Source organism: Trachinotus anak, unplaced genomic scaffold (genome assembly GCF_046630095.1).
Source record: "Trachinotus anak isolate AG129_WGS33_773 ecotype Australia unplaced genomic scaffold, CSIRO_AGI_Tana_v1 ptg000020l, whole genome shotgun sequence".
Classification (NCBI taxonomy): Eukaryota; Metazoa; Chordata; class Actinopteri; order Carangiformes; family Carangidae; genus Trachinotus; species Trachinotus anak.
The window spans coordinates 4658882-4685976 of NW_027273871.1; the positions used below are offsets into that span (position 1 = coordinate 4658882).

Here is a 27095-nt window from a genome sequence, read left to right on the forward strand (position 1 = left end):
AAGCCTTCGCGTATATTGTGGCTCTATTCATATGTAGGCTTCCATGCTGTTAGCGGAAAAGTTTTGCGAAGACGTGAGTTTGTCTTGGATAAGGTAAGCTCAGGGTTTCGTCGTCGTTAGCTTTAGAAGCAGATTTTTTTTTTAAAAGTCCATCATACAGAATACAACGACCACAGAGGCAGAAAAAGTTAGCTACGTAACTTAGCCGCAAAGCTAAAAACAGCTGTAGCTAGCTAATTAACTGTCTTTTATCAGCGCGAAATGAAAGCTACGTCGAGTTGTATGTAAACTTTACAGTTACCAAGACCATGGTAGTCTTGAGGGAAGGTATGTGTCCTGGACTGGATGAGGATTTGGTGCGGGACCTGCGTGCAGCTGATATTAAAACAGGTAAGTAGTGTGTGTGTGTGTGTGTGTGTGTGTGTGTGTGTGTGTGTGTGTGTGTGTGTGTGTGTGTGTGTGTGTGTGTGTGTGTCATCAGTTAACACCTGACTCACAGTGTCTTGTTTTCACAGTGGAGGACCTGGTCTCATCTGACATTGAGGAGCTTGCACAGAAATGTTCTGTGTCATATAAGGTATTTAAACCATTTATATTAATTAAACATGGAGGTCATTCCCTGAGGGACCCTGCATGTCAAAGTGAACACCCTGGGAATCAGCCTTGCCAGATTGTCCCTGTCCAGTTCAGTCACATTTTATCATATTATTCTACACCCACCAAATCCACAAGGTGTCCAAAAAAACATGCGAAAGTACGGTGCTGCTTCATGTGAGCCCCTGAAAGCAAACACATTTCCTGACCACACCAAATAACAGCTCATCACTCAAGAACATTTTAATTATTTCCTTGGAATAAATCAAATTCATTGCTTTCTTTTGTAGTGTGTAAATAATAGACACCCACATTTTACACTTTTCATTTCGGTGTGGAGTGGGAGGTTTAGAGCCCTTACACAATGAGTTTCTCATTGTGTAAGGGCTTTATATTTGGTGGCCTATAATTAAAAAAAGGGCACGCTTAATGTAAGCAGACCTCCCACTGGGCTTGTTATGTGTAGCTGTAACACCACAGGTCATCTGGTGTTGAAGTCATGCAAATAGTTTCACAGCAGTGGTTCAGTTCAAGGTTGAAGATCACATTTGCTTCCTATTATTTGCTGTCTATTTTATTGTTTTTCCCACTCAGCAAGTATAACTAGATAATATTTTTTCATGTAGAGTACAGCTGTATGCAAATGTTAGACCAACCCTGGGAAAATTAATTTAACATTGAAGCCGTTATTCACGTGTTGATGCACTGTTACTTTTAATTTCAAGAACTTAAAAAACAGGGAAAATGTTACTAATTGTGGCTTGTGCAAAAGCTTGGGTAGTGTATGTTTACATTAAGCAGTAAACAATAGAAATGTTTTTGGCCATAAGGAAAACAAAAAGAAAAACTCTTTATTGGCTCTGCCACAGAGTCCTTCATTATCAGTTTGACCGCACAAAGTGACGCCAGCTCTTTCAGTTTCAAATCTTTCTTTCAGTGAGAAGAGAGAGCCGAGATCATGAAATAAATTCTGCCTAACCCAGCTCTGACCTTACGGGCAGATAAAAGAGAACAGTTTTTATGTAATAAACAGTGTTTTTCACCCAAGTTTTTCTGACATAAAAGAGCACAAATAATCATGAAGGACACCCAAAAGGGCATTTTTAGATAAAAGTGTATCTGTGAATAATTGTGTTGGTGGACAGGACATAGACAGTGACCTAGCCATTCTTTGTATAAAGATGAGCCACATCCTCTGTGGTCCAGACACGTATAGGAAATGAATTCTGTGACCCCAAGGGATTCAAAAAAATCAGAACTTACAGGAAAAAGTTTTAAAAGTGTTAAATATATTGTACTGTCTCCACACTCCCATCACTGAACATTTGCTTTTCATGTTGTTGACAGATAAGTAAACTTTTCTATGACTGTAAACCCACATTCACTTATACAGTTTAGTTGCAGGAGTCACGTATGACTTTGACTGAGGTGATTTGAGTTGAAAGATATCGCCACAGAATGAATGAACGTTTTTTTTTCCCCGCAAGACATCATTATGTTTTATGAATATTTCTTTTTTTTCCCATCACTGCCTGTAGCAGGTTCAGGTTCATCCCTTTGACTGAGCTAGACTTGCTTACCTGCTTGTTCAGCCTGCAGGCATCCCCTGAGCTGATTACCAGCATCCCTCTGGCCGGACAGACTCCTGCTGTTGATTTGAACCATTGTTGTGCACACACATGAGCAGGAGGTCAATGCTAGGTCGTCTGTACCGACACGTTTATTTAGCTACAGCAGCCTCCTCCAGTTCAATTAAAGCTGAACAAGGCAAGGTTTTTATGTAAATACACTCCCATCTTATGAGGCCACATCCTAAATTGGGCAGCCAAAATTCCCACTAATTGAGACCCAACAGATTTGTTTTATTTCACTAAATACATTTCTGCTGTTGGGCTTCAACGCAGGCAGGAAATCCTCTCTGCCCAGAAGGAGAGACTAATCAGAATGTGAGTGTGCTAAACAGCACTAAGTGCTCTTCCACAGAAAGCTGACCATCCAACATTTGATGTTTTCACCCTCTGATCCCTTTTAATACAAAACATCACAGCCCAGCCTTGATGCTGAAAATCAGTGTGTTCTCATGCAGTAGACTGATGTCATGTTGTAAGATCCAGTGGGATGCACTTGTGTCGTTTTACTGCAGTGTGGTGGGTACAAACATCAAATAGACAACCTTGTACTTCTTCACCAAAAAAAAAAACCAGAAAACCAAATATACCATTAGGTGACCCTGTGAGGATCAGAAAAGCAGTTGTCATGATCTGATTGGACGTTTGTGTGTTTGCCTCTGGCAGTTGTGCTCCCTTCGGTCGTGCACCTTCAGTGGGCTTTGCAGGGACTTTTCATGAAGTGCTCTACTTCCTTCAGAGACTTGAAATGAAGAGAAGTGTCTCCATATTACACACATTATGTCAGAAGTGATCGACTGGCCACTGCAGTGGTGGAGTGCTGCAGGTGGCAGTGGTTCCCTGTGGTCTCGCTGATCTCGTCCAGCTATACAGGACATTTGGCTCCAACCACACCTCCCTGGTTTTGGTGACTGGGGGGTTAGCTGGATGCCCGATACCACATTTGCTTGGATACATTTATGTATATGCCCCCATCTGTAGGAACAGACATCAAAAATATTTTGATAGTGTCTCAGTTTTACATGTAAATATTTGACTTATAGCTAACATATTTGATAGATGCCATGTGATAGAAGAACAACTAACACAGAGGCTCAGAATTAGAACTTGGAAAATGTGTGTTTACACTTCACTGGGTCTGAAAGTCCCATGTTTGTGTAGGAAATAAAGTCTGTTTCAAAGGCTCTTTAATCAAAATGAAAAGGCAAACTACAATAAAAAATCAACAATTAGCCCCTGAAAATACATTCCTGTAACAGCTACTACTATTTGCCGTCACTGTTTGGGATCTTATTGTGCTTAGTGTGGATTCATGATTTGTATTTCTGCTCCTTATAAATAAGAAGGCAAGAAGTATGTGATTTTGGTGTGCAGCTGTTCGTTCATTTACCGGAGCGTGGTTCTCATGCTGTTTTTAAATAGCGACAGGGAGATGAAGCCTTGTTGAAGCTGTGAAACTTTCCAACCAGTTGTGCAGAGACTGGGCTCATTTCTCGAGTTGTCTAATGTTCACAGCAAGAAACACTGAGCTCAGTCCTGACGGAGAGATATTCCTACTTTCTCCTTCACTGACAGTTTCTCTGTGACACTGTAGTTTTGTTATCATGGTGGGAGGTGGGATATGTTTCAGTCTCTGTCTAGATCAATGTCGACTCAGTGATAATTATTGATCTACAGTATATTGGCTTCTTATCATTATAATTAACTGTATGTTATTGTGACGTGTGTCTTTTTAGATACAGTTGTCTGTTGATGTGAAAATTTAAATTAAGGGAGGGTTTGTTTGTCTCAACTCGGCAGTAACAATACTTTAATTGGGCAAAAAATGCAACAGTTAATGTGCTTGTGTAACTGAGCTCAGTCGACTTTATTTCTATTACAACAGAGTGATGCGTTTTCTTGTTTGGTAATTAAGATATCAAACTAAGTATTCCTGTAGTGGAGAAGAGCTTTGATTGGCTGCTGGCGCCATCTCAACACAATACAAACACAAATTTAATATTTCCTGTACTTTTAACCTTATAAAATGTAGTGTTCCTCCCCTTGCGTTGTAAAAGCCAGGATCACAGCATTTCCTGACCCAAGTGCTGGAAAGAATACTCAATGGATCAATCAGCAGAGGATTCACTGAAACAGATTTGATAAATGATTCATCATTCATTAAATTTATCAAGCGGAAATATCAAACATCTGCTCCAACATGTTCCCATGTGTTAGGACTTGCTGCTTTTGTTTTTATAATGTTGAATCATTGAGAATATTTTTGGCTTAAGATTGGTGGCTGAAAGAAAACAAGCAATTTCAGGATACCACCGTTGGCTCCGGAAACTTTTGATGGGCATCTCTACTGTCTAATGCAAGAGTGTAGGTGTGTGTCAGCATGTGTAAAAGGATGTGGACAACCATTATTCTTCATGGAGCTTTGTGTTAAAGTTGGAGGAAGAGGGAAAAAAGGTAGAAAAACAACCAAACAAACAAAAGAGAGACAAAAAAAGGGTGGCAAACTGATGGATATGGACATTTTTCACTAGTTTCTGGCATGGACAAACAGAAGTTGATCAGATCAGTTGGTTATGGAAAAAGTGATTAATTTTATAATAATAAAATTGTTAGCCAAAATGAAGGCTTTGATAAGGAGCCTGAGCAGAAACAGATAAAGTGGCAAGAAAACAGTTTGTTAACCCATTGGAATAGCCTGGTTTTCTGCAATAACTGGTCATAAATGTGATCTGAGCTTTATCTAAGTCAGATAAACACAATGTGCTTAAACTAATAACATACAAATAATTCTAATCTTTGGTATCTCTATTGAACACATCCATTAAACATTCACAGTGCTGGTGGAAAAAGTAAGCGAGGCCTTGGATTTAATAACCGATTGAGCTGCTGATCGTTCAGGAGGAAGTTTGGACCAGTTTTCCTACAGAGCTGCTTCAGCTCAGTCATATTCTCAGGATGTCTGGTGTGAGCGGCTCTCTGAGGTCATTCCACAGCATCTCTGCTAGATTAAGGTCTGGGCTCTGACTGGGCCTGGAGGTGGATTTTCTTTGTCAGAAATCATTCTGTAGTACATTGACAGGATAATGTCAGTGTGGCTGCAATGACCCTAAACATCAAAGTAAAAGACCTTGATAAAGTTCGTCTTCCTCTCAGTGATGACGAGCTGTCCAGGCCCTCAAGATGCTCCCTCTACCACATTACACCTTTGGGATGATGTTTTCATGTTGGTATGCAGTGACATTTTTACATCGTACATAGCGCTGCATGTCCTTCCCAAACAATTCAACCTTAGTTTCATCAGTCCATAAAAACATTTCCCCAGTAGTGCAGTGGAGAGTCGAGCTGCTCCATCCCATTATTTGTGCATGGTAGACTCATGTGAACCAACTCCAGTGATTCCTTTAAGCCTTTATCTGTTTCTCTAAGGTTTTTTGTTGCCTCACTGATAATCTCCATTGTGCTTTTGGAGTCGTCTTAGCTTGACGTTCACTTTTAGGGAGAGTAGCCACAGAGCTAAATCATCTCCATCTCATTTCCAACCTACTCTGTGAAATTTTGAAGGATGGTTACAAGAACAATATGATGATATGTGTGTTATTAGTTAAAATAGATTGTGTCTCACTTGGATGGCCATGTCTGACCATATTTTGGGATAAATTTATACATAAATGCAGTTAATGAATAAAGGGTTCACTTACTTTTTCTTGCCACTGTAGCTTCAGTACTTGTGTGTTCACCAAATAGAAAAAGCAGACAGTGTGGCATGGTGACATTATTTCAAAACCCCTCCTACTCACGTCAAGACAAGCCAAAATTTTACCTTGTGCCTTTGGATTATAAACGTAATGGCCCAGTCTGGCAGAAAACTACACCCTCTGGCCAAGGTGGATCAGTACTCGTGTTGTGTGTCTGATCCATGCAGCAGTCGTGTGAGCCTCACACGCCGTCATTTTTTTATTTCAGGCTCTGTTCGCCATCCGCCGAGTGCTGCTGGCCCAACACACAGCGTTCCCTGTGTCCGGCGCTGATCTGTATGAGGAATTATTGAGTTCAACAGCCATCCTCTCCACTGGAAATCCCAGGTAAAGACAATTCTGCACACACAGCAGAGCACACCACTTTGTCTCTCAGGGACCGGGGGATTTAACGGTGGGCTCGGTGCCCTAAGAGCTTAGAGGAAAGTTCACCTGCAGAATCAAATATGTATTACTAAGGACACTTCTCCACATATTGAATTAAAAGACACTTCCCTGCATTCAGTGGAGAGGCAGAAATGATTTTGTGATGCTTGTTTAAGCGTTTAGTGGCCTCTTCATCAGTGCCCCCAGAGGTAATTTCAGAGTTAAGTGTCTGATTTGTTTTGGTGGCAGTGGTGATAGTTTTTTGAAAAATCCAAAGACATGATGGTTGAACAAGAAGATTTAAATAGTAGTCGAAGTTTATTTGTGCTAAAAGAGCCAGTAAATAAAGGAGGGGATAGTTTCTTTAAGTTTACTAGTGTCTGTATTCAGCGTTGCAACTTTAATGATCACAGGATAATGTGGAATCAATAGTATCCTACATTACCAAAGATGTTTGTAACCAGAATCCTCTGCATCGATCCATCTTATCAAACTAAAATCTTTTTCAGTGTTGTTACAATCAAATTTGCATCGAACTGCACCGGTAGATTATGCATCTGGAGCGTGGCTGCTGCAGTTAAAAATACAGCAGAGCAATAGAGTGTTTTAGAAATGGCCTGTGTGCTACATTCATGAACCGAGGAGACATTTTAGCAGCTGAAGCTGACTCCTTTGCTCGTTGTTCCATTTGGCTTGTGAACGCAGCCTAAAGTGGCTTCTGATATATCAGCTGCATTTACTTGGCCTCCAGCTTGACTACTTTCCACTAAAAAAACACACACCATTGCCAACCCTTTAAAGCATTTTCGCGGTACATCAGGAAATCAAAATTTAATGACTTGAAGGAAAACCAAAAATTCCCACTGATACCAGCATGGCATTGTGTTACAGCAGCACTTACAGTTAACCTGCAAAACTGAGACACGGCATCACAAGACTGACATATCTGTATACAGCCACAGCACAAAGCACAACACTTTTAATAGGGAGGGATTGTTGAGCCAGGACACAGACTGCTCTGGACAAACCTGTGAAATGGGCCCTCATGGCATAATTTATAGGATGGTACTTTTCCTGCAGTTAAACTCACTGTTTCAGCATAATTAACGACCACAGGTGTTTTTTTTCCCCTCTCTCCGTGGCTCTTTTTAAGTGGTTTTCATGAATTAGTTAGTGCTTTGGATTAGTGATATGAAACTGAATCAGCCATGTGAGTAAAGCTGGTGCGATTTGTGTGTATCTTGGTTGCGCTCTGCTGGTGAAAAAGTGAAGTGATGAATGATGCTCTCTGCTGTCCAGTTAGTATGTGTGTGGTTTATCCAGAGATAGCGTGATGAAACACATATTTAGTTTCCAGTGTAGTAGGTACAACTACCCAAATAAAATCCCTGCAGTAAACTGAGAGATGTATTTCTAAAAGAGTTCGACAAATCTGAACATTACAGGCGTCATGCTGGTAGGATTTATTGCAGGGCTGTTGCATTATACTGGATTAGTTTTAGCTGGTTGTGCCTGTTGAACTGGCAGGAAGTTTAATGTAGAGTAGATGCTCTTAGAGACTTTATCTGTTGATATGCAACAGGATACTTCCTGCTCTCCTTAGTAACTGATGCTGAGTGTGAGACTAGTTTCCTCAGCTGATCGCCTGCAGAGACTGAAGAGAAGATCTTGCCGGTCACTGAATCAGTGAGCTGGTCATTGAAAACATTATTCACTATTAAAGCAAATAGCTATGGCGTTTTCCTACTTTTCTTCTGTTTGAGAAACCAACTCAGCCTGAATGAAATGATGCAAATATTTTAGTATTTACATTTTTTTCATCATGCTCAGTGAAGACAGTTAAGTGTAGACTTTTCCGACCTACAGCCCTGAAGGCTGTACACACTTTAACGCTCCCTTTCTTCTCCTAGCTGTTTGATATATTCATAGTGGGTGTGAGTCGTCAGCCCACAGGATGATGAAAAGAACTTAATGGACATGATACTTTTTTGGTTTTACTTCATCCAGTTAATAGAAATGTCAAAAAGTAATCATAAAAGCTCAAAGAAAACCTTTCTGCTATAATGAAATAACCAAATGTGTTTTTTGAAGCTTTATACTTGGCATGAGTGGGAAACCTTTCCTGGACTGTCAGAAAGTTTTGAGCTCTCTGCCTAAATGAATATACATGAACTCTATTCTCATTATTATGCCGACGATAGTAGCTGCCTCATTACATTTCAAGAAGTATCTATGTCTTTGTGTCTGGTAGCAGGAAAACACTTAAAAACACATAGATGCAACTTACATGACAAGTATCTCCATCAGTTTAAGTGGCAAAACACAGAAGTATTATAATGATAATGACTGATAAATGGTATTTATTGTCGTCACTCAGAATATCAAACAGTATGTACCAAGACAAACAGAAAAATGGTTGCCATGGTGATTTTTCATACAAACAGGATGAACGATGAGGGCTGATAATGGTTTATAGCTTTCATCAGCATGTGTTTGTGTCATGTAGCACTTTTTTTCTCCCCACAGTGATATTATAACACCATGTACAGGCTACTGTAGAGACGTTTGGTTGCGATTAAGTGATTAGATTCAGCCTCAAATCAAGACAGTCACTTCAAACCTCTTCTGTCATAGCCCTCTCATGAGGAATTCAGCTTTGAAGCTCTGTCAGTGGCTCTGATTAGCCCACAGCCAGTATCACAGCCCCCTTAAATAAGATACGTATGACTCCCACCATTTCTTCAAAGGGGACATGTCGTGCTTTTTGTATTTTTTTTCTTACCTATATATTGTTAAAATCAGGTGTCTGTTATACAAAATCCAAAATTTTAGGTGAACATATGTAAAACTACACTGTGAAAGTCTTCGTGCTGTGAACACCTCTGCTTCCCCCTTGGAGTGACGTCAAATCGTTCACACATTCCCTGAGGCTGCGTCCACACTGCTACCAAAGTTAACAATCTGCATCCTGTTTACACCGGCGTGTGTGAATGGTCATATTTGTATGCGTGTATGTATGTATGTAGGCTCAAACATGTACTGATCTATGTAAGAAGCTGACATTTCAAGTAAACACTGAGGAGAGGTGAATCTGACCACTGTATTTTCAGTCCATGGAGCCAGCAGATGTGGGGGGGGGCAGCTTCCAGAAGATGGCCAATCAGAACAGTGTGCTCATTGGAAGAGGGACCTCAAAGATACAGAGGATAAAAGTGACTTTTCAGACAGAGGCTGAACTTACTTGCTGAATTAAGGGCCAGTTGAAGAAAAACTGAGTTTTTTTTATCTGTAAATTACACAAAGCTATGTCAGTAGAGACCCACGATAAAATATAGACCTGGAAATGTGCACAACATGTCCCCTCTAAATTATTATCCTGGTGCTGGGTTTGGCCACAGAAAGTAAATATTTGTACAAAGGAATCTAAAAAAAGGGCTCTCTGTAAAGAAAACCAGACTCAGCAACACAACCAGAGCCTTTTCCACTGCTTCAGTCCAATCATGCACTAAGATGAAGACCTCTAGGTTCAAGGACTGCACAGTATTTTGATCTCTCTGATGAGCGCAGCCCATGGGAAATTCTGAATCGGTGGCTTTTGAAGGGCAAACACTTTCATCTGTCTGAGCCCTCACAATAAAGTCTTACAAGAGTGTGACCTGATGTTTTCATCAGCAGTGCAACCCATCTCCACACCATCGTCAAAGATGGCTGCAGTAATGCAAGTGTGTCCCCACCAAGTCTCCTCTTCACAATCCTGCTGTGTGTCATGAGAGCCACTATCAACCAACTACAGGCTTCCAGTGATGCCTAACCTTCAAGCTGAAGGACCTTGGCTGTATAGATTTAACTGTAATCCTGTCACATCCGTCATCACACATGCAGACAAAGATGATGTGATTCCACCAACTGTGCAGATCACCAGCCTGAATGTCAGGTCATCAACACATTCCAATACTGAAAGATCAGATGAATGAAAAATCATGACAACAAACAGTTGATCAAAATAGAAGTGCACAAACAGCACTGATTCATCTGGAGCTTCAGAAAACACCTGCCCAAACATTTCCTCTAATACTGGTGCAAATAGAAATAAGTGCCTTTCGGTAAAATAAAACTAAAGCTCAGAACCATCACGGCAGCCCAGCCTTTGTTTACTCAGTAGGAAGTGAACGGCCCTCTGGTGACTTATTGCTTATTTTTTATTATTTAGTTTCTTGTGGTGTGAATGCATAAAAAGAGCCGATACAATGGGGTGGAAGAGGTCAAGTATAAATGACCTGAAGGTAGAACTCAGGGAAGAGTTACCTGTGCAGCAACAATGAATCTGTAAAGAGACTGACATAGTTAGGAATCTTAAGTACAGACCCCTCTCAGGATATCCTTGTCAATAAAGATGGATAAAATATCCATCTGGGCATGTTCCTGCAGGAGTCTGAGGCTATTGCACCTGCTTTCAACAGGTTTCTGATAACTTGCCTCAGCTGGAATGAACGCTGGAGGAAATGGATAACGTTATAATACATGGAGAGTGACATGGGAATGAATTGATCCGAGCAGTGTTAAAGAGGACGTATAGAGAAGATTTATATCTCAGCACCAAAAGTGTATTCTGTACCTTGGAAACAGTTGTTTGACCATATGATCTTACATGAAGGTCCATTCACAGTACAAGCTAGTGAAGATCAATCCATTCAAGCTAAAGCCAGCCACCCCGCTACAGGCTGAGCCATAACTCAATAAGTTGGCCACAGTTTAGCACAGTTTACTGATAACCTCCAAGTAGGTAGATCACTCCCCATTAAAGAGAAAAAGGGATAAAAATATGGTAGATAGGACATTTCTCATTGTTAAATCATAGAAGTTTGTAAAACATTTTCTGCCCATCTGTCCATTAGTTGTTGACATATTTCACAGGATGAAGTGAAAACATTGACCAGCTGGTGGCAGTAGAGGAAAGGTCAGTGTCAGTATGATTCATCCTCTGGGGATCAGGGTGTTGTATTTTAAAAAAAAAAAAAAAAAATTTTAAAAATCATAGCAAGCCATAGTTGTTGAGATATTTCAATATAGCCAAAACACCTGCCACATAAATCCCTGAAAGTGTCTGCTGGTACGGTTCACTGCAGCACAACTGTCCCATTAAACTATACACATGGGTGTCATGGTTAAAAGATAAACACATACAACAATACAATATACTGTGCCCACAACATTACACCCCCACCCCCCAACCCTAATCTCTAATCGCTCAATCAATAGTAAAACAAGATAACTGATTACAACAGTAAGTGTGTAAAAAGAATATACTGTAACTATTACACTGTATTTTTTGCTATACTAAAATCCTATATAGAAGGACCCATTAGACTTACTAATATAGTCACACACACACACACACACACACACACACACTCCTCCGAAAACATGAAGGGCCAACTATTTCTGAAAGGTTGAATTTGAAAGCCGCAGTCTGTGGCTGAGCTCGATAAGAAACAATCAAATAGCAACTGAAATAAGTAACTGGCCAAATATTTTAATAATATTCTGGGACCTAATGCAGACTGTGTGTATTATGTTTACCCAACTGTGGTTTTTGTTGGACCTACAGATGCACTTGGACTTAATAGTTTATTACATGGGATGGCAGCGGTGAGTAATGAATTGTGCCTTGTTTCTTGCAGCTTAGATAAACTGCTGGATTCAGGGTTGTATACTGGAGAGATAACAGAGCTGTCAGGAGGCCCAGGAAGTGGCAAATCTCAGGTGAACATTTCCTACCTTCCCCCTCCATCACTGATAATTTCACTCTCATAAATTCACTCTTTTTAGAATTCCCCCTTCTCCTATAGAATAAGAAAATGAAATGAACTGTGGCTGAAATAATAATGCTGAAGTGATACGTTTATCGTTTAACCACCACTTCCAATTATCTCCGCTATCTTTAACTATTCCCTACATGCTTGTCATGTCTTCTAGGTGTGTTTTGGTGTCGCGGTGCAGATTTCTTACAGACTGAAACAGAGTGTAATATACATTGATACAACAGGAGGGCTGACTGCCAGCCGCTTGCTTCAAATGCTCCAAGCTGAAACCAGTAACACAGAAGAGCAGGTGCGTTGACAGGAATTGAGCTTTGAATAAATATTACATGATGTGTAATATGAAATAATATGAAACAAGACACTATGATTTTACAGATGGAAGCTCTTCAGAGGATCCACATCTTCCGTTTGTTTGACATCTTCTCCGTACTCGACTGTCTGTACGGTCTGTGCAGTGATGGGCTTCAGCAGGTCTGTTTGCAGTCATTTTTTTTTTTTTTCTTCTTCCTCTGCTTAAAATACACCTACAATCCTTCTGTACCTAGGGAACCTTTGGAGAAAGACGGATCAAATTTTCAGCAATCTAATTTTGTCACATTTTGTATTAGGCATCTGTTGGCGGGGGCTCTGCCAAGGCAGTGATTGTGGACTCGGTTTCAGCTGTTATCTCTCCTCTACTGGGAGGCAAACAAAATGAAGGTGATATCTCTTTCTGCTAGTCCATCGTAGTCAATCATACCTGAGGCTGCATTTACACCTGAGCCTGTAAACTACAAGTGTCTGTCATGAATCTATCAAAAAAAAACAAAACATCACAACAAGGTTCCCACACATTTAAGGTGCAACACCTGAGTGAGTTCCATTCATGAGAAAGTATGAGAATAATATAGTATAGTACTAACCCTAACCCAAAAATACTACAGACTGTGTTTCTAAACTCAAACGACAAAAGCTCAGTTCACTAGATAATTTTGTAGTGAAGAGAATGTTGAGATGAAGTATTTATAAATTATATTGTAATAATTTATAATAATAAACCTCATAAATTGATTATTAGAAAGATATTTATAAGTTGTATATAATATAAGTATATATTAAAAGAGGACCCTTCTCAATGTGTTAGCCCATTTTGACCTTGACCACGTTAATCTGTGAATCGGTCACATGTGAACCTTAGAGAAGTGGAGACTCCTGTTCTCCACCAGCAGGTCACATCTTCACAGGTAATTCTCAAGATTCCACAGACTGTGCTGCTCAGCTGGATGTGGTCGGCCTGAGCAGTGACCGTCGGCAAACATGTTATCATTCTGTGCAGACAGTGGACATGTGAGATAACCTGAAGATGCCGCTTGCTGCTGGACGATGGGCAAAAATTAGCATTTAGATTTTTGAATTTAGAGTTGGGAGTGTTACATAACTGGGTTAGCTTTTATAAGCTAATACTGATTCGAAGCAGGTTTTGAGTATGTGGTGTGTTCACAATGGAAGAATATCAGCTTATTGGAATACCTGAAAAACATTAACATTTCACTGGTTTCGTTTTTTCAGTTAACTGCAGAAAACAGTATGCTATCAAGATTAGTATATAGTGTGTATGATTAGTTTGTAGCTTGTAGTGAAATTGACCATCTGAGTTTTGCAACATGGACTCACTGTTGTTAGCCACACTTGCAGTGGGCTCTAGGAGTGGCTATCATAAGACACTTGAGAGTATTCTGTTCACATACTAACCTCTCCACAACTTCCTGTGCCTCCAGGGATGTCCTTGATGATACAAGTGGCAGGAGTTCTGAAGACGCTGGCGAAGGACTTCAATGCTGCTGTTTTAGTAAGGACGACACAGCCCTTTTGACGTGTGCTGCTCTGGATGCAAGATGCATTTCCAGTGTCAATCTAAACTCCCCACAAACCTTTTCACCCTTCCTCTTGTTATTGCTCTAAGACCTGAAGTGAAAACTAAGCTTTTTTTTTTTTTTTTTGGGGGGGGGGTAAGAAAACAAAATCAAGATTAAAAACATGAGTTTATTCTTTTCTGACAATTGAAGGTGTAAAACAAAAACACATTTGTCAGTTCAGATGTATGACTGCAGGTTATAATTATGTTGAAAAAAAAAAAGAACTAATCGCATTAAAAAGCATACTCCAAAGAAAATTTGCCTTCACCTCAGAGTTATTTGAAGTGAGATAAATATAATTTGATGGGCTGTTTGATGTCCCATTTGATTAAAAGTGGGACAATCTGTGTGTCCTACTTATTTTTTCTCCTCTCTTCTAAAGCTTTCATTATCTCTGGAAAGCTACACTACATCATAACAGAATGTAGAAATGGTTTGATAATCCCCAAAGAATTTTTTTTTTACTAAAACTAAAAACTAAACATGATGGTGTCTCGGCCTGCAGGTAACAAACCATGTAACGAGAAGCAGAAGCGGGGAGGTGCAGCCAGGCCTCGGTGTATCGTGGAGTCACATCCCCAGAACCAGAGTCCTGCTGGAGCGAGTGGAGAGGGCCGAGGTCGTCAGCCGCCCCGGTTTGCGCTTTGCAACACTGATCAAGTCCTCTAGACAGGTACGATGAGCAGCATTGACACACACATCATCCGCTGCAGATCAGTATTGATCCTGTGGAAAGGGTTTCATTGAGAGGCAAACGTCAGAATGACTTTGAAGTTGTGTTTGCTCTTTTAAAAACGGGTCTGGTTTGATAAAGAAGCTCTTTATTCTATTTCTATAACAGCAGTTTCCAGCAAGAAAAATATCTCATCACACAGACATGCTGTGATAAAAAAGAGTTCCCTCCTCCTGATGTAGATACAGGATTCTGTATTCTGCACAAGATGTGAGAAAATGCAAAACCCTGAGTGAGCACTCAAGCTGAGTTGGTAACTGTAGTAGACTTTGGTAAGATTTCTGGTTAGTGAAGTTTATGCTTAAAGTCTGCACTAGGCTCCATAAATATAACTACTGCTCATTAAAAGTCTGAATCTTTTCCTCAGTGCTTTTCTACCATCTTTTGTGTACTCTTCGCTATCTGTGGATTCTTTGTATTGGAGAAAAGTGTAAACATGCTGTTATCTTAAAGGGCCCATATTTGAAACTTTTCCTGTGTTTTATTTGAAGTGTGATATCCATCAGAGGATATATTTGTGGTTTAAAAAAACAGGTCAGCCAGCCAATCAGAAGAGAGGCTCTGAGGTTTTCTTCTGATTGGCTGACTGTTTTTTTTTTTAGTGATCGATTTTAAAAAAAAAAAAAAAAAAAAAAAAAAAAGGAGGAGAAACCAAGTCCCGCCTGGTTGGATGGTGGATCCAGGTGGGCAGGGCTTGGGGCTGAGAGTGGCAACTCATTTGTTGTGACATCACAAAGTTACAGAAGTCCTGACGGCTTGTTTTGGCGCTCAGTTTCTGAATGCAGGCTGTGTGCATTCCTTTGTGGACTGAGGCTTTGATACTTTCACAGTATTAATATAGAACCTAGAAAAAAAGACATGGACATCTACCTTTCATACAATATGGGACCTTTAATGTACCAGTGAGTTCACTATAAAGTCTTACTACAAATTACATATACTTACATCACCGCTTTGTGTTTTAAACATTCATTCAAGGCATTTATTGGTTTCCACTTACTTTCATATAGTATAAAAATACAGTATGAGTTGCTTTTCTTTTGTAGAATTATAAATCCAGTGTTGATGAATTACATAACTCAAAAAGTCTTCAAACTGATTTCTGGACCACACAATCCAATGGCTGCATGGAAATATAAAAAGCAAAACAAACAAACAAAAAAAAAACATCAGCAAAAAAGAGCTCAAACTTGCCAACACATTTGTTTCCTTGTTTCCTAATAATACACTGTATAAGGTGTGTTGCAGGTTTCAACTCTGCACCTTTATCATTTAGCTTATGTGATTCATCTGTAATTTTTCAGTAACACTTACGGCTGCACTGAGGAGGCAAAAAAAAGACTGAGGCAGCAGAACAGCGCAGGAGAACTTCTTCCTACAGCATAGCAAGTGCATTAATGGACTGATATTAATACCTGGAGGAAATTGTTATTATTTTGACCAGTGTACTTTTTTCGTCCTCACCCAAATAACTGTCCACAAATGTGTTAATTATACATTTTAAGTTTTTGGAATCATAAAAGACGTCCTTCAGCAGAAACAAACAAGCGTTTTGACAAAGCACATTCGGAATGAACATCGTCAAAATGAATGTTTTTATATTGCAGCTGAGGGTTTTTTTTTTTTTTTTTTTTTTTGAAGCTAGGTCTAAATCAACCCTGTCTTCTGCTCTACTTCTTAGCCTTGTCACATCAAAGAAGAGTTCGACTTGCAGTGGTGGAGTCGCTCTCAAGTCAAACCCTCAGGAAAGAGAAAACTGGATGAGACCGATTCCTGATGAGCCGACTATAATCCTTTGACCAAAGGTAAATCAGTGTTTCTGGACCAAATTTGCAAGAAAATGTGTCTTTAAAGCAATATGCAAAAATTCTATAACTCTAATCTGATTTAGCAGTTATTCAAATCAAAAAGATTGCTGCTAAAAAATTGACCCATTTAGATGAAGACACTGGCAGTACATCCCTTTGAGTCACTCTGCTGCAGCATTAATATTTTTGCCTGAGATTTTCTTTTCACCTTTTGAGAGGAGGGAGGAATAAAGAAGCAAGTCCTTTCTCCTCTATATATTGCAGGTCTTTCAGGCAGAGCAGGTTCAAGTGGATTTTGCTTCTTTAGAGCTTTAATACATTCAAACATTTAATTAAGCCACCTCCTGGCCTAAAGTATCCCAGGGAGAAAAAGGCAAATCTGAATTATCCTTGAAAGCCATTAGATGCAGAAGGCTGCAGTAAAAAAAAAAAAACCTTTCAGCATCTCCTCGGATTGCACAAAGAGTCTCATGATTTAGAATCAGTGAAATGTATTTGGTTTGGGAGGAGAAAAGCCTTTTAAAACAAGTAATTCCTCTCATATGATCTTGATATATTTGAGAACATGAACAGCACTGTGCAAAAACTGTAATGTATTTCTTCCCCTATACCACACAGGAAGTCATCAGAAATCCATTTATGACATATTTGTAACACCACTGCTTTTACTGTAAGTGGCCATGGTGCAAATTGAAGGATATAAATAGCATTAGAATGATGTTTATTATCTTTACCAGCATTTTGTGTATTCAGATGGAAGACACATTCTTGTTCTCAGTTCATGATCTGGGATTTAATACCTTACAAAATGTTTCACTCTGGCAGTAAAAAAATACATGTTGCTAGAAAAAAATGATCTTAAAGGGACCAGTGTGTAGGATTTAGTGGCAAACAGATACTAAACTACAGAAACTATGGTGGCCTTCAGGTAACATAAAAGGTCCTCTTTAGAGCCAGGGCATGGTTTGTCCGTTTTGTAAATGTAGATATAAAGGGCTCATTCAAAGCTAAAATAAACACAACAGTTCTTAGTTTCAGGTGTTTATACACTAGTGAAATGAATTTATGAATTTTAGATTCTATTTCTGCCAATAGATCCCTTTAAATCCTACACACTGGTCCTTTAATTCAACTGTACTGTAATTTCTTACATGATCTCTATGTAAAATGCATTTCATTCTTACAAAAACTCTCCATCCATCACCAGGATTCATAATTTTCCCATTACCTGGAATTGGTAAAAATTAAAACTGTGTAAGTACAAAACACAAAGGGAAAAGAATAAATTAAAATGACAGTTTGAGAGTAGTGTGTAATTGAACCCATGGAAACAGTGTCTGGTATCAAAATAATCTCCCCAAACTATAAAGATTAGCCCTGTTCATATGGTTTAACACAGATTTATTGTTAAGTTATACTGATGTGTAGAAGAAGTAAACACTTTTCTTTTTTAATCAACAGGGAGGTACGACGCGCCTCTTGCGGATACATTCCCAGATCCAGCTGGGTGTGACTCTCTGGGCCTGGCTGTTCTCGTCAGGTTCACCCAGAGTGTGTGTGGCTGAGGTGGTGTCGTAGTCTGGTACGAGGTCTCCGTCATACGCCACAAAGTATCGCCTCAGTTTGTCAAAGTCCTGCACTGAAATAGGCATGAAGAGCTTCACCCCGCTGAAGATGTCCAACAGTGTCTGCAGGGAGAAACACGACTGGTCAGCAGAGGAAACACCCTCCAGAATTACTTTACCTAAACAAGCAGACTTAAGATTTTATTTAATCTTCAGTTACGTTCAAGCTGCATAGCATTCACCTATTACACTTGTGTAGATGATCTGATCGCCTCTGGTGGCTGTGTGGTAATTTTCTCGTCAAGCTTTTTAAATGTTAGTACATCCAATCCCACAGCACATTTTTAGGACAGTTGTTTTGTTTTTTTTGGTCCTTTTTGAAAACTAGATCTGCAGTGCATAACTGAAAAATAATGATCTGTAAATAATTACAGGTGTTTACTGTAAACACACTCACAAGTGAATTTCAGGCCTCAGCCAGGGATGCCAGCCAGCATGGCAGCAACAGATTTGGCACTTAGAGATAGTGATAAGGAGAAAAGAGCTGTGTGGCAAACAGACCAGGTGGACACACACACACAGAGGCTATAATCAAGCAGTGACAGCAGCAGCATGTGGCCAACAGAGATTCTGGGTTTTTGTCAGTTTGTCCAACACACTTGAATGGAAAAGGGAGCATGAAGAGGTTGGTTTTAATTAAGAAGTTCTTAAGAGTCTTTTGCGACTGAAACAATAGGTTTTTGTCTTCAGTTCTCAACAGACAATCTAATTACCAATCAGCACAAGCCTAGCTGCAACTAATTATAAGATTAAATGAACATTTTTCTGATTCATAATTTGGTCTATAAAATGTTTAGAATAAAAATACTCATCTTGGGTTGCCAGAATGCAAAGTGTTTCAAAAACTTCCACATATTCAAATTGTTATAAGAAACTGGAAATCAAGCCACTAATAAAATTAATGAAGATGCAACTACCAAAATATTTGGGGTTTTAACCTGATGCACTGAAAAGGTCGGGTATTAAATTATGAAATTTGTGGTGTATGGGTTTTTTTTTTCAGCTCTACAAAAATGTCACTGGTGCACTCAAGAAACCTTTCTACAGGGAAAGTTAGGTTATTTGTAAAGATATTCTGTAAAGATAAAGATACATTAAACCCCACAAACAGCTGAATTTAAACATTTTTTACATCAAATTATTTCCTTTTCTCCCTCGAACCGTTTTATAAAGCACCATGACAAATTCATTCATGACCAACCTTGTCATTCCTTGGCTGCAGCAGTTGAGAGGTTGCCTTGGTTTTGGTTTGTTGTCCATTGCTGTGAACACTTTCACTCTTCTTCACCTGGAGGTAAACAGACAACGCTCAGTTCATCACTGTTGCATGAAGTTAAGCTTCTGCAGCTCGAGTCCATTGTTTCACCAATGTCTGAGAGAATGATTGTAATACTGCAAATGTACATGTGTCATGTGATCATATGGTCAGTACCTTCTTGGGAACGGTTGCTTCTGAGACAGGAGTGCGAGGCTGGGATTTCACTGCCTTCGGTTTGGGCGGCGTGCTGTTGCCTGTAAATTTTGTACATGTTATTGATAATATATCAAATAAAGTACCACTGCAGCACTCGCTCACATCACACTGGGGTCTCTCATTTTGCTGAGTCAACCAATGCATCTCTGTCTGCCAAACTAAAGCTGACAAATGAATCTTATTCCACTGTACAATACCATACAGTTCACACTTCTGTGACTGTGTCCTTTCTGAAATGCATGTATTGACATTGCTGTGGCTGTAGCCAGTCAAGCTGAAGATGTGTCCACATGAGTTGAAAATGTTTCACTCTAAACAACAAAATTTGTCCCAAGGCCTTGACATCACAATGAAAATAGAGTGACAGGGGAAAATAAAATTGTAGTATCCAGTCTTACATTAGCTAACACAGCTAACATCTGTGTTGTAGATACATTGGCTGTTTTGGGGGCAAATAAACATGGACCGCAGAAACACTCCACTGGTCAAATTCTGTGAATAATGGTGTGAAAATTTGAAACAATTTTGGTCGATTGTTTTGAGTCCATTTTTAAGCTGAAATGAAATAATTCGCTGCTTTTACTTTTTCTATATGATGGTAAGGTTTTAAACAAACTGAGAAATTTGAAAATATCATCTTATACTCTGGGAAATTGTGATGGACATTTCTTACTGTTCTGACACTGCACAGGTAAAATGATTATTATGATAATTGTCTGTAGATTAAAGATAATGGGAAAAATTGTCAGCTGCAGTGGCAGCCTGAAGCTTCCTGCCTTTCTCTGTGTACTTACTGGTCTTCTTGGGAGGAGCAGCTCCCTGGGATGAGGACGACGGGGAGTTTCCTCCGCTATCCCCTCCTGATGAGCCCTTGTCATCGTTGGATGTAGACGTTCCAGCTGTCACTTTAAAGTCAAAGTTCTCCTTTGATATGCGGTACAGCTCCTGAGCAGTGATGAAATGACAACATGGGCTTCAGCCAACAGATGTAATGTTTCGTGTCACCAGAGATTGAAGGCCTGTGTTGGACTCAAATAATTTAGCGCAGACATGTTTGACTGCCTCAGCCAATATTTCAGCTCATTTGTCAGTGTTTGGTGGATGACCGACTGCAAATTTGGTCCACGTCCTCCTCAGCATTTAAATCATACTTAACATAGGCTCGTCCCATGGGTGCGTTGTTCACCAGTGGCTTTATTTATTATTATTTATCACTATTTACCACTCCCATCACCTACATGACCTGGCCTCCTCTTTCTTACCCATATTCCATCATATATTACAACAGAGATGAAAAGTAATTAGCAACAATCCCAGGGCACACACTTCAGATGTTCAGCATCAAATAAGCAACTGATTTCTAAAGCACTGTTTGTGACTGTGATCTCAGTAAAAACCTTTATGTGACGGTGATTAATTATTTCCCATGGTGCCATCAGTTAGCTGCACTGACAATCATTCCTTTTCTAAAAGTCGTGTCCTTGAATGAAAAAAAGGATGTAAACCCAGCTCAACTCTCAAACACTCAACTCATTCTACCGCACTGTTCATTATTAACACCACAGCACAATCAGACTAAGTTCTGTACACTTGAATCAGAGTGTCTTACTTTAAGCTGGTGCAGATTGGTGGCACTCTTCCAGTCCTTGTCATCGCGGATGCGCGTCATGCGGGGAAAGCGGATGGAGATGCCATCGGCCGTGTGCATTTCTGATTTGGAAAACTCAGCGCCTGTGATCTCCCAGACAGGTGCTTGCTGCGGCAGGGGAGAAATAAATGACAAGGTAAATATACGACTGCTTTTTCCATTAAATGAAAAAAAACAACAAATTCTCACTTCTGCTCAAATGGAGAAAAAAGCTGTGATAACTACTATTTAAGGAAAGATGTCTCGAATGTGTTTTTCAAACTTAAAAGCTAGAAGGGGTCATTTTAAGCTTTTAATCAAACATTGTCAGCCTCTAAAGTTTCAAGTATTGTCACGTAAGACTAATTTCATTAAATATGCAGATTGGAAACACTTCTCTGCAGCGTGGGTGGTCATTAACTCAACGAGTGCAAGAAATGCTTTTAACTGATCAGTTCATTCAAAGGTCAACGGTACCCAGATATAACACTGGGCTGTGCGTGAACAGGTCCGCTGGGAAATACAAATGTGCTGAATAATGAAATCTCACCTGAGGATCACGGATAATGAAATCTGGATAATAGTTCTTGATGATTTTCAACCAGCCTGGGATTTTGCTTGGGTCCTACACAAACACACAAACACACACACAAAAGATTCATTTTCAGTTTTATTACATCAGCTCCATATACCAGGCAGGCCTCTAAGTGGATCCTCTCTGACCTTGCTGATTTTGATCACATCCAGCTCCTTCTGGAGCCTGGCCAGGGTGGCGTCATCGTAGCCTCCAGAGCACTTGGTGACTGTGCACCATTTCTTGGAGTCTGGGTCGTAACAGCCCATTAGAAAACTGGACATGATGCCCCCTGGTGGGTAGAAAAACACACCTGACATTAGGAGGGAAATTTAGAAAAGTGCTGCCTGTGAGACGTCCGACACACGCCTACACTTTATAATTTCACTTGACTTCCCAAAACTGGTCTATTCAAATCCACTTATAACGTCTATTTTTCCAGCTGCTGTTTTCTACTTCCCACTTCTGTCCTACAGTGTGTTATGACAAGTGCTTTCATCTGATTTATTGTTTCTGCTCTATTAGATTGTCTTCACACTGCATGGGCTGTCTTTATTAGCCCTGCTTTAGAGATGTGTACCTTTGTTTTTGCATTTGTTATGCTTCCATTGTGCTGCATGCTCATTACCCAGCCTCCTCCATGGCTCCTGTATCTCCTCTGTCTGTATGCTTTACCTAATGACAACTTATCCTCATGCATGTTGTGTTTATTTGAGCTCACAGTGTAATAGAGTTAATACAGATGTGTTACTGTTAATTTCCTGTCTGTGTACAGTTGTATGCAAAAGTTTGGGCATATTACATATCTCTGTGTATATACATACACCAAACACTAACTGTGGCTGTTCATTATGCACACCCACACACACAAACACACGTTTCCCTTTTAATGTTGAAGATCTGACTTGAGGTCATAGAGATTATACAGATTACATTTAAACCCTCTTTAAGTCCAAATCCTAATGTACTGTATAATAAAGGGCCTGTTCATATAATTACCAAAACACATTAAATATCAATTTTGCTGAAACTTGGACACTGTTCACAAAACGGTCCCTCTGATCATTAAAGGAATTTTCATAACATTAAAAATTGATAGTAATTGTAAAACTGTCTTTGTTAGCTCATTTGGGTGAGAGTCACACTCCTCACCTCACAGGATGAGCGTAGAAAGAAAGGACACTAAAACTGTCAGAACAAGTAAGATAAAGCATCAAGGACTAGAAAAGACTCCACTGCATAAAGAAAAGAATGTACTGTAGTGGTGTACAGACCGTTTGAGCCTTTTCCATAGAAAGCTCCCAGCACCACCAGGTCAGCTGTGTCTGCCATCGTGCCTTCATTCAAATAGTCCTTCTTCACCTTCAGCCAGTGGCGCTTTCCTGGTTCATAGGTGCCCTGAGACACAGATGTGCACCTCAACCACCAGAATCTTTCACTTACATCTATAATAAACTTTTGTTTGAGTAATTTTCACTATTAGCACTTTAACACTGCAGCAGTGAAATATATTTTAGTCTGATTTTCTAAACAAATACTTAAAATCAAAGTGTTATAGACTACTGAGTATGTTAAATAAAGATTATTCATAATGCACATTTTCAATTCAAAGAGTTAAAAAGAAAAGTGAGGACAGAGAATCTTACATTAGAGAAATATTATCATCAAAAAAGCAACTCACCTTTATGTCTTTCAGCACCAAGCCCTCAAGTCCCTCTCTGATGACACGAGTTATCATATCAGCCAGGTCTCCCGCCCTCTGACACACACACACACACACACACACAGCATGAGATGCTTTCCTGGCTGCAGTGAGCACCTGCAGATGTGTACATACAGCCGACAGAGTTGTACCTACAGTGACATGCTTCATCTCTGAGAACAGGATCCTGTTGGGGACTTCCACCATATTGTCATGCAGGAACTTCCTGCGTTCACACAGCGGCCTGGAAAACACGATGCCAGTGGATAAATGTAAGACAGCTTGTTATATGTTATATCTATAGTTGTTACTGTAAACTAAACCTGTGACAAAACTAGACTCCAGAAAGGTCCCCCTAAAAATAAAATAAAAAAGACTTAATTACATGATGTTCAGTTGTCAAATAAAAAAAAAAGTAATATGTGAAAGGGCTTTTGCTTTTTTCTTTTTATACAAACTAATAAAACATACTGGTTTTGGAAAAATAGCTGTAGGGAGATTTATATTTATACAAATATACCGGAGAGACTTGTTCTGAGTTTTTTTCATTAATCTAATCTTGTACAGACCTAAACAAATACTGAAACTATATAAATCACAAGTAGAACTACCAAACCCACAAGGAAAATTACCTTTAAATAAACAGAAGCTAAAATAAAAATTGGGATCTCTACATAAAACCAAAATCAAAACACTATATAAATAACACTGGGTGTTAAACACACACATACAAGAGCAGTAAACCTCAAGGACAGAGCAAAGTGTTTGTGGAGGTTTGGACGAGCATCTTACCAGCAGTGGTAAAAAGCACCCGCTTGCATCCTTCCCATCAGGGGTTATTCTTTGTACAACAGAATTGAAAGTTGCTTTTAAGACAAGGGTTGGAGTGAAAACACATTACCTCTCCATGAGACTCACGCCATTGAAGTAGATACAGTCGAAAACAAAAAGGCACACTTTGGCATCTTGAAACGCCGCTTTCTGAAGGGAGAGGAGAACGTGACATGTGACAACAGCGACTGATCAAAATACACGCTGCGTGACAAAATTCATGCTGTCAGGGGGGAAAAAAACAAAAGTACAAATTGGCTTTGGTGTTCTCACCTTGTGTACTCCCAAGGTCCCAAAAGGCAGGGGTTTACTGGTCTTTGTGTCAATTAGGAGGACTTCAGCATCCAATATCATACTGTGGCCGCCGGGAAAAGCCTGAGGGATGTATTCTTTGAAATGGGCCACCTGAAACATCAACATGGACACACACAGGGCTTAGGCACTGAGTAGAAAGAGGAAGCATCTGAAATGTCTATTATAGCACGACTTAAGAGATGGGGACCACCACAAGTGTTTAATAGGCATGATACTGTGAAAAGATTTTATATATACACTGCAGCACACTTGCCTCTCCTCACATGGGTTTGTCTTCTCTATTTCCATTCATTATACTCTGCAGTGGATAATCTTAACAGTTTTATAGTGTTATCATTGTATACATATACTAACACACACACACACACACACACACACACACACACACACACACACACACACACACACACACACACACACAGCCAATTACAAATAGCTGCTCAGACACTGGAATATCAAAGGGTGAACCTTCTTCCCTCTTGTAATTAGCTCAGAGAAACAGACATCACTGTCATTGACAAATTCTGCAGAATTGTATGAATAGAAAGAGGAAAAGCAGAGAAGACTCCATAAGCATCTGGTGAGTGGAGGTACATGGTTTGTGCACATCCCCACGTATAAAAGCTCTACTGCTTTCTTCCCTCGTGCTGTGTTCTTTACTGAAGTATACTGGAGTTCAAAGTCGCTGTGAGTGATGTATTGTGTGCACAGCAGCAACATCTAGTGGTTTAAAAAGGCTAATGAATATGAAGCCGAGCTATTTATCGCTGCATGTTTAAAGCTCTGAACCTCATGTTGGGAATGTAAACACTGGAAAAATCGCTGTGGGAATTGTCTGAATTTCACACTAGGATAATACCTTCAAGCTGCTCATCCTGCAGGGGCAAGCCTGAGGTCACTTTATTCTGACTGTTCATGCATTGACTGTGTGCCTGTTTGTTTACATTTGTACTGTATATATGAGTGTGTATGTGTGTGTCTGTGTGTGTTAGTGTGATAAGACTAACTTTGTGCGGTAATACTGGCTTGAGGCTGCGGCTGAAGTAGCTGAAGCTGTCTCCGTTCTTATGGACCTGCACACGTTCTCCATCATACTTGATCTCAGAGTACATCCCGTTGGGGCATTTCTTCATGGCGTACTCAATGGATTTACATGCCTCTGCCTGAAATCACAAAGGAAAACAATCATTCACAAAGCTCTCAGCGAGTAACCAATTTCTTATGCTTACTTTTCATTAAAAGTTTCCTCTGGTTGGTCCACTGGCAAACGTGTGCCCATCTTTTAGACCTTTTACTTTTCAGATGCAGATAATGATAATCCTGATATATTCATTTTCAAACTTGTAATGCTTTTGGTTATCATTTCTATAGCTAATAACAATGTATTCACCACCGTTTTCTTGTGCAGTAAAGGATTACTAATGACATTTCTTTCTTTCTTTTTTTTACCTCCAATCTGGCTGAACTTTTTGTTTCTTTGTTTACAACCTGTCTGATCGAGAGACTTCCTGTGTTTTTGAGACACTGTCATGTCACCACATGCAAGAAATGACTTTGATGAGTACATTTTATAACTGAAAGTAATCATGGTCAAATCCACAAAAATAAAACCCACCTGTTGCATCTAGGTGTTGGTTTTACACATAGAAAATAGCAACATTGACAATGACAGCAAAAGAGTCTGCATCATGAACTCACTCGCCTGGTGGACGTGTGTTTGTGTCAGTCACAAAAACATTATTTATCCCTTTCAGTGTTATACCACTATGCAGTCTGGTAATACCGCACTGACTAATTGACTCCGACTCTGCTGGCAATGTGACTGCATGTTCACCTGCTGCTGTGTGCACTAATTGCATTTCAGAGCAAACCATCAAAACAAATTATACTTAATTTTGTGTTCATGCTCTTCATGTTTCTCCCTTGCTAATGTGTCTACTGGATGTAACAGAAAGTGATGCAGCATTTTATCTTCTGCAAACTGATGCTAAGGAGAGAAGGAAGTTAGGGCGGAAAACGCTGAAGTTTGGAGCCCGTGGGAAGCTGGGAACTGCACCGTGTTATTCATTTGTAAACTAAAAATGTGACAGAGCTGCAGTGAGTTTCAATTTACTTTCATACTGTGTAATTAAAACTCTGCTGTGTAATGTGAAATTTAATGGTCCGTAGGTTTTCTGGAAAACATTTTAAATCATGCTGAATTAATACTTGCATTTGTCGAAGGGGGTTTCAGTTCAGCCCTGTGTTAACAGTACAGAGTTATCGGTAAGGTCCAGCTGCTGCCTGTTTGTTTGGTGGGAGCCATCAGCTGGAAACACTGTGAACATCGTACTCTCTACACGACGT

General features: G+C 39.7%; 2 protein-coding genes across 6 annotated transcripts in view; one reads left to right on the forward strand and one right to left on the reverse strand.

Moving 5' to 3' along the window:
• rad51d (RAD51 paralog D) lies at nt 1-19798 on the forward strand. Of its 3 annotated transcripts, XR_011694659.1 has the most exons (12): nt 9-390; nt 516-577; nt 6186-6304; nt 12025-12106; nt 12320-12454; nt 12541-12636; nt 12774-12864; nt 13923-13993; nt 14566-14733; nt 16475-16598; nt 17809-17853; nt 18063-19798. XR_011694659.1 is itself a non-coding variant. In XM_071506514.1 (11 exons), exons 1-10 carry the CDS (start codon nt 309-311, stop codon nt 16568-16570), a joined length of 1002 nt encoding a protein of 333 aa, XP_071362615.1. In that variant the 5' UTR covers nt 1-308; the 3' UTR covers nt 16571-16598; nt 18063-19798. The 3 variants fall into 3 exon arrangements, 2 of the variants coding, with proteins under 2 accessions (XP_071362615.1, XP_071362616.1); XM_071506514.1 differs by lacking the exon at nt 17809-17853 and having other exon boundaries at nt 1-390; XM_071506515.1 differs by lacking the exons at nt 6186-6304; nt 17809-17853 and having other exon boundaries at nt 202-390; nt 18063-18201.
• The window catches only part of lig3 (ligase III, DNA, ATP-dependent), a 17556-nt gene continuing 7766 nt past the window's right edge, over nt 17306-27095 (reverse strand). For all 3 annotated transcript variants that reach the window (XM_071506510.1, XM_071506508.1, XM_071506511.1), the window contains exons 9-21: nt 25757-25912; nt 24708-24839; nt 24505-24584; nt 23760-23847; nt 23583-23660; nt 23176-23299; nt 22051-22193; nt 21878-21952; nt 21310-21456; nt 20495-20645; nt 19659-19738; nt 19428-19514; nt 17306-18289 (exon numbers count right to left, since the gene is read on the reverse strand). In XM_071506510.1, coding sequence (XP_071362611.1) covers nt 18056-18289; nt 19428-19514; nt 19659-19738; nt 20495-20645; nt 21310-21456; nt 21878-21952; nt 22051-22193; nt 23176-23299; nt 23583-23660; nt 23760-23847; nt 24505-24584; nt 24708-24839; nt 25757-25912 — 1575 coding nt within the window. In that variant the 3' untranslated portion in view covers nt 17306-18055. The remainder of the gene's footprint in view (nt 18290-19427; nt 19515-19658; nt 19739-20494; nt 20646-21309; nt 21457-21877; nt 21953-22050; nt 22194-23175; nt 23300-23582; nt 23661-23759; nt 23848-24504; nt 24585-24707; nt 24840-25756; nt 25913-27095) is intronic.

Coding starts and splice junctions, on each gene's coding strand:
- rad51d (XM_071506514.1), top strand. CDS start 309: ATGGTAGTCTTGAGGGAAGGTATGTGTCCTGGACTGGATGAGGATTTG. Junction 12,455..12,540: donor CCAGTAACACAGAAGAGCAG/GTGCGTTGACAG, acceptor ATGATTTTACAG/ATGGAAGCTCTTCAGAGGAT. Junction 12,637..12,773: donor GCAGTGATGGGCTTCAGCAG/GTCTGTTTGCAG, acceptor ATTTTGTATTAG/GCATCTGTTGGCGGGGGCTC.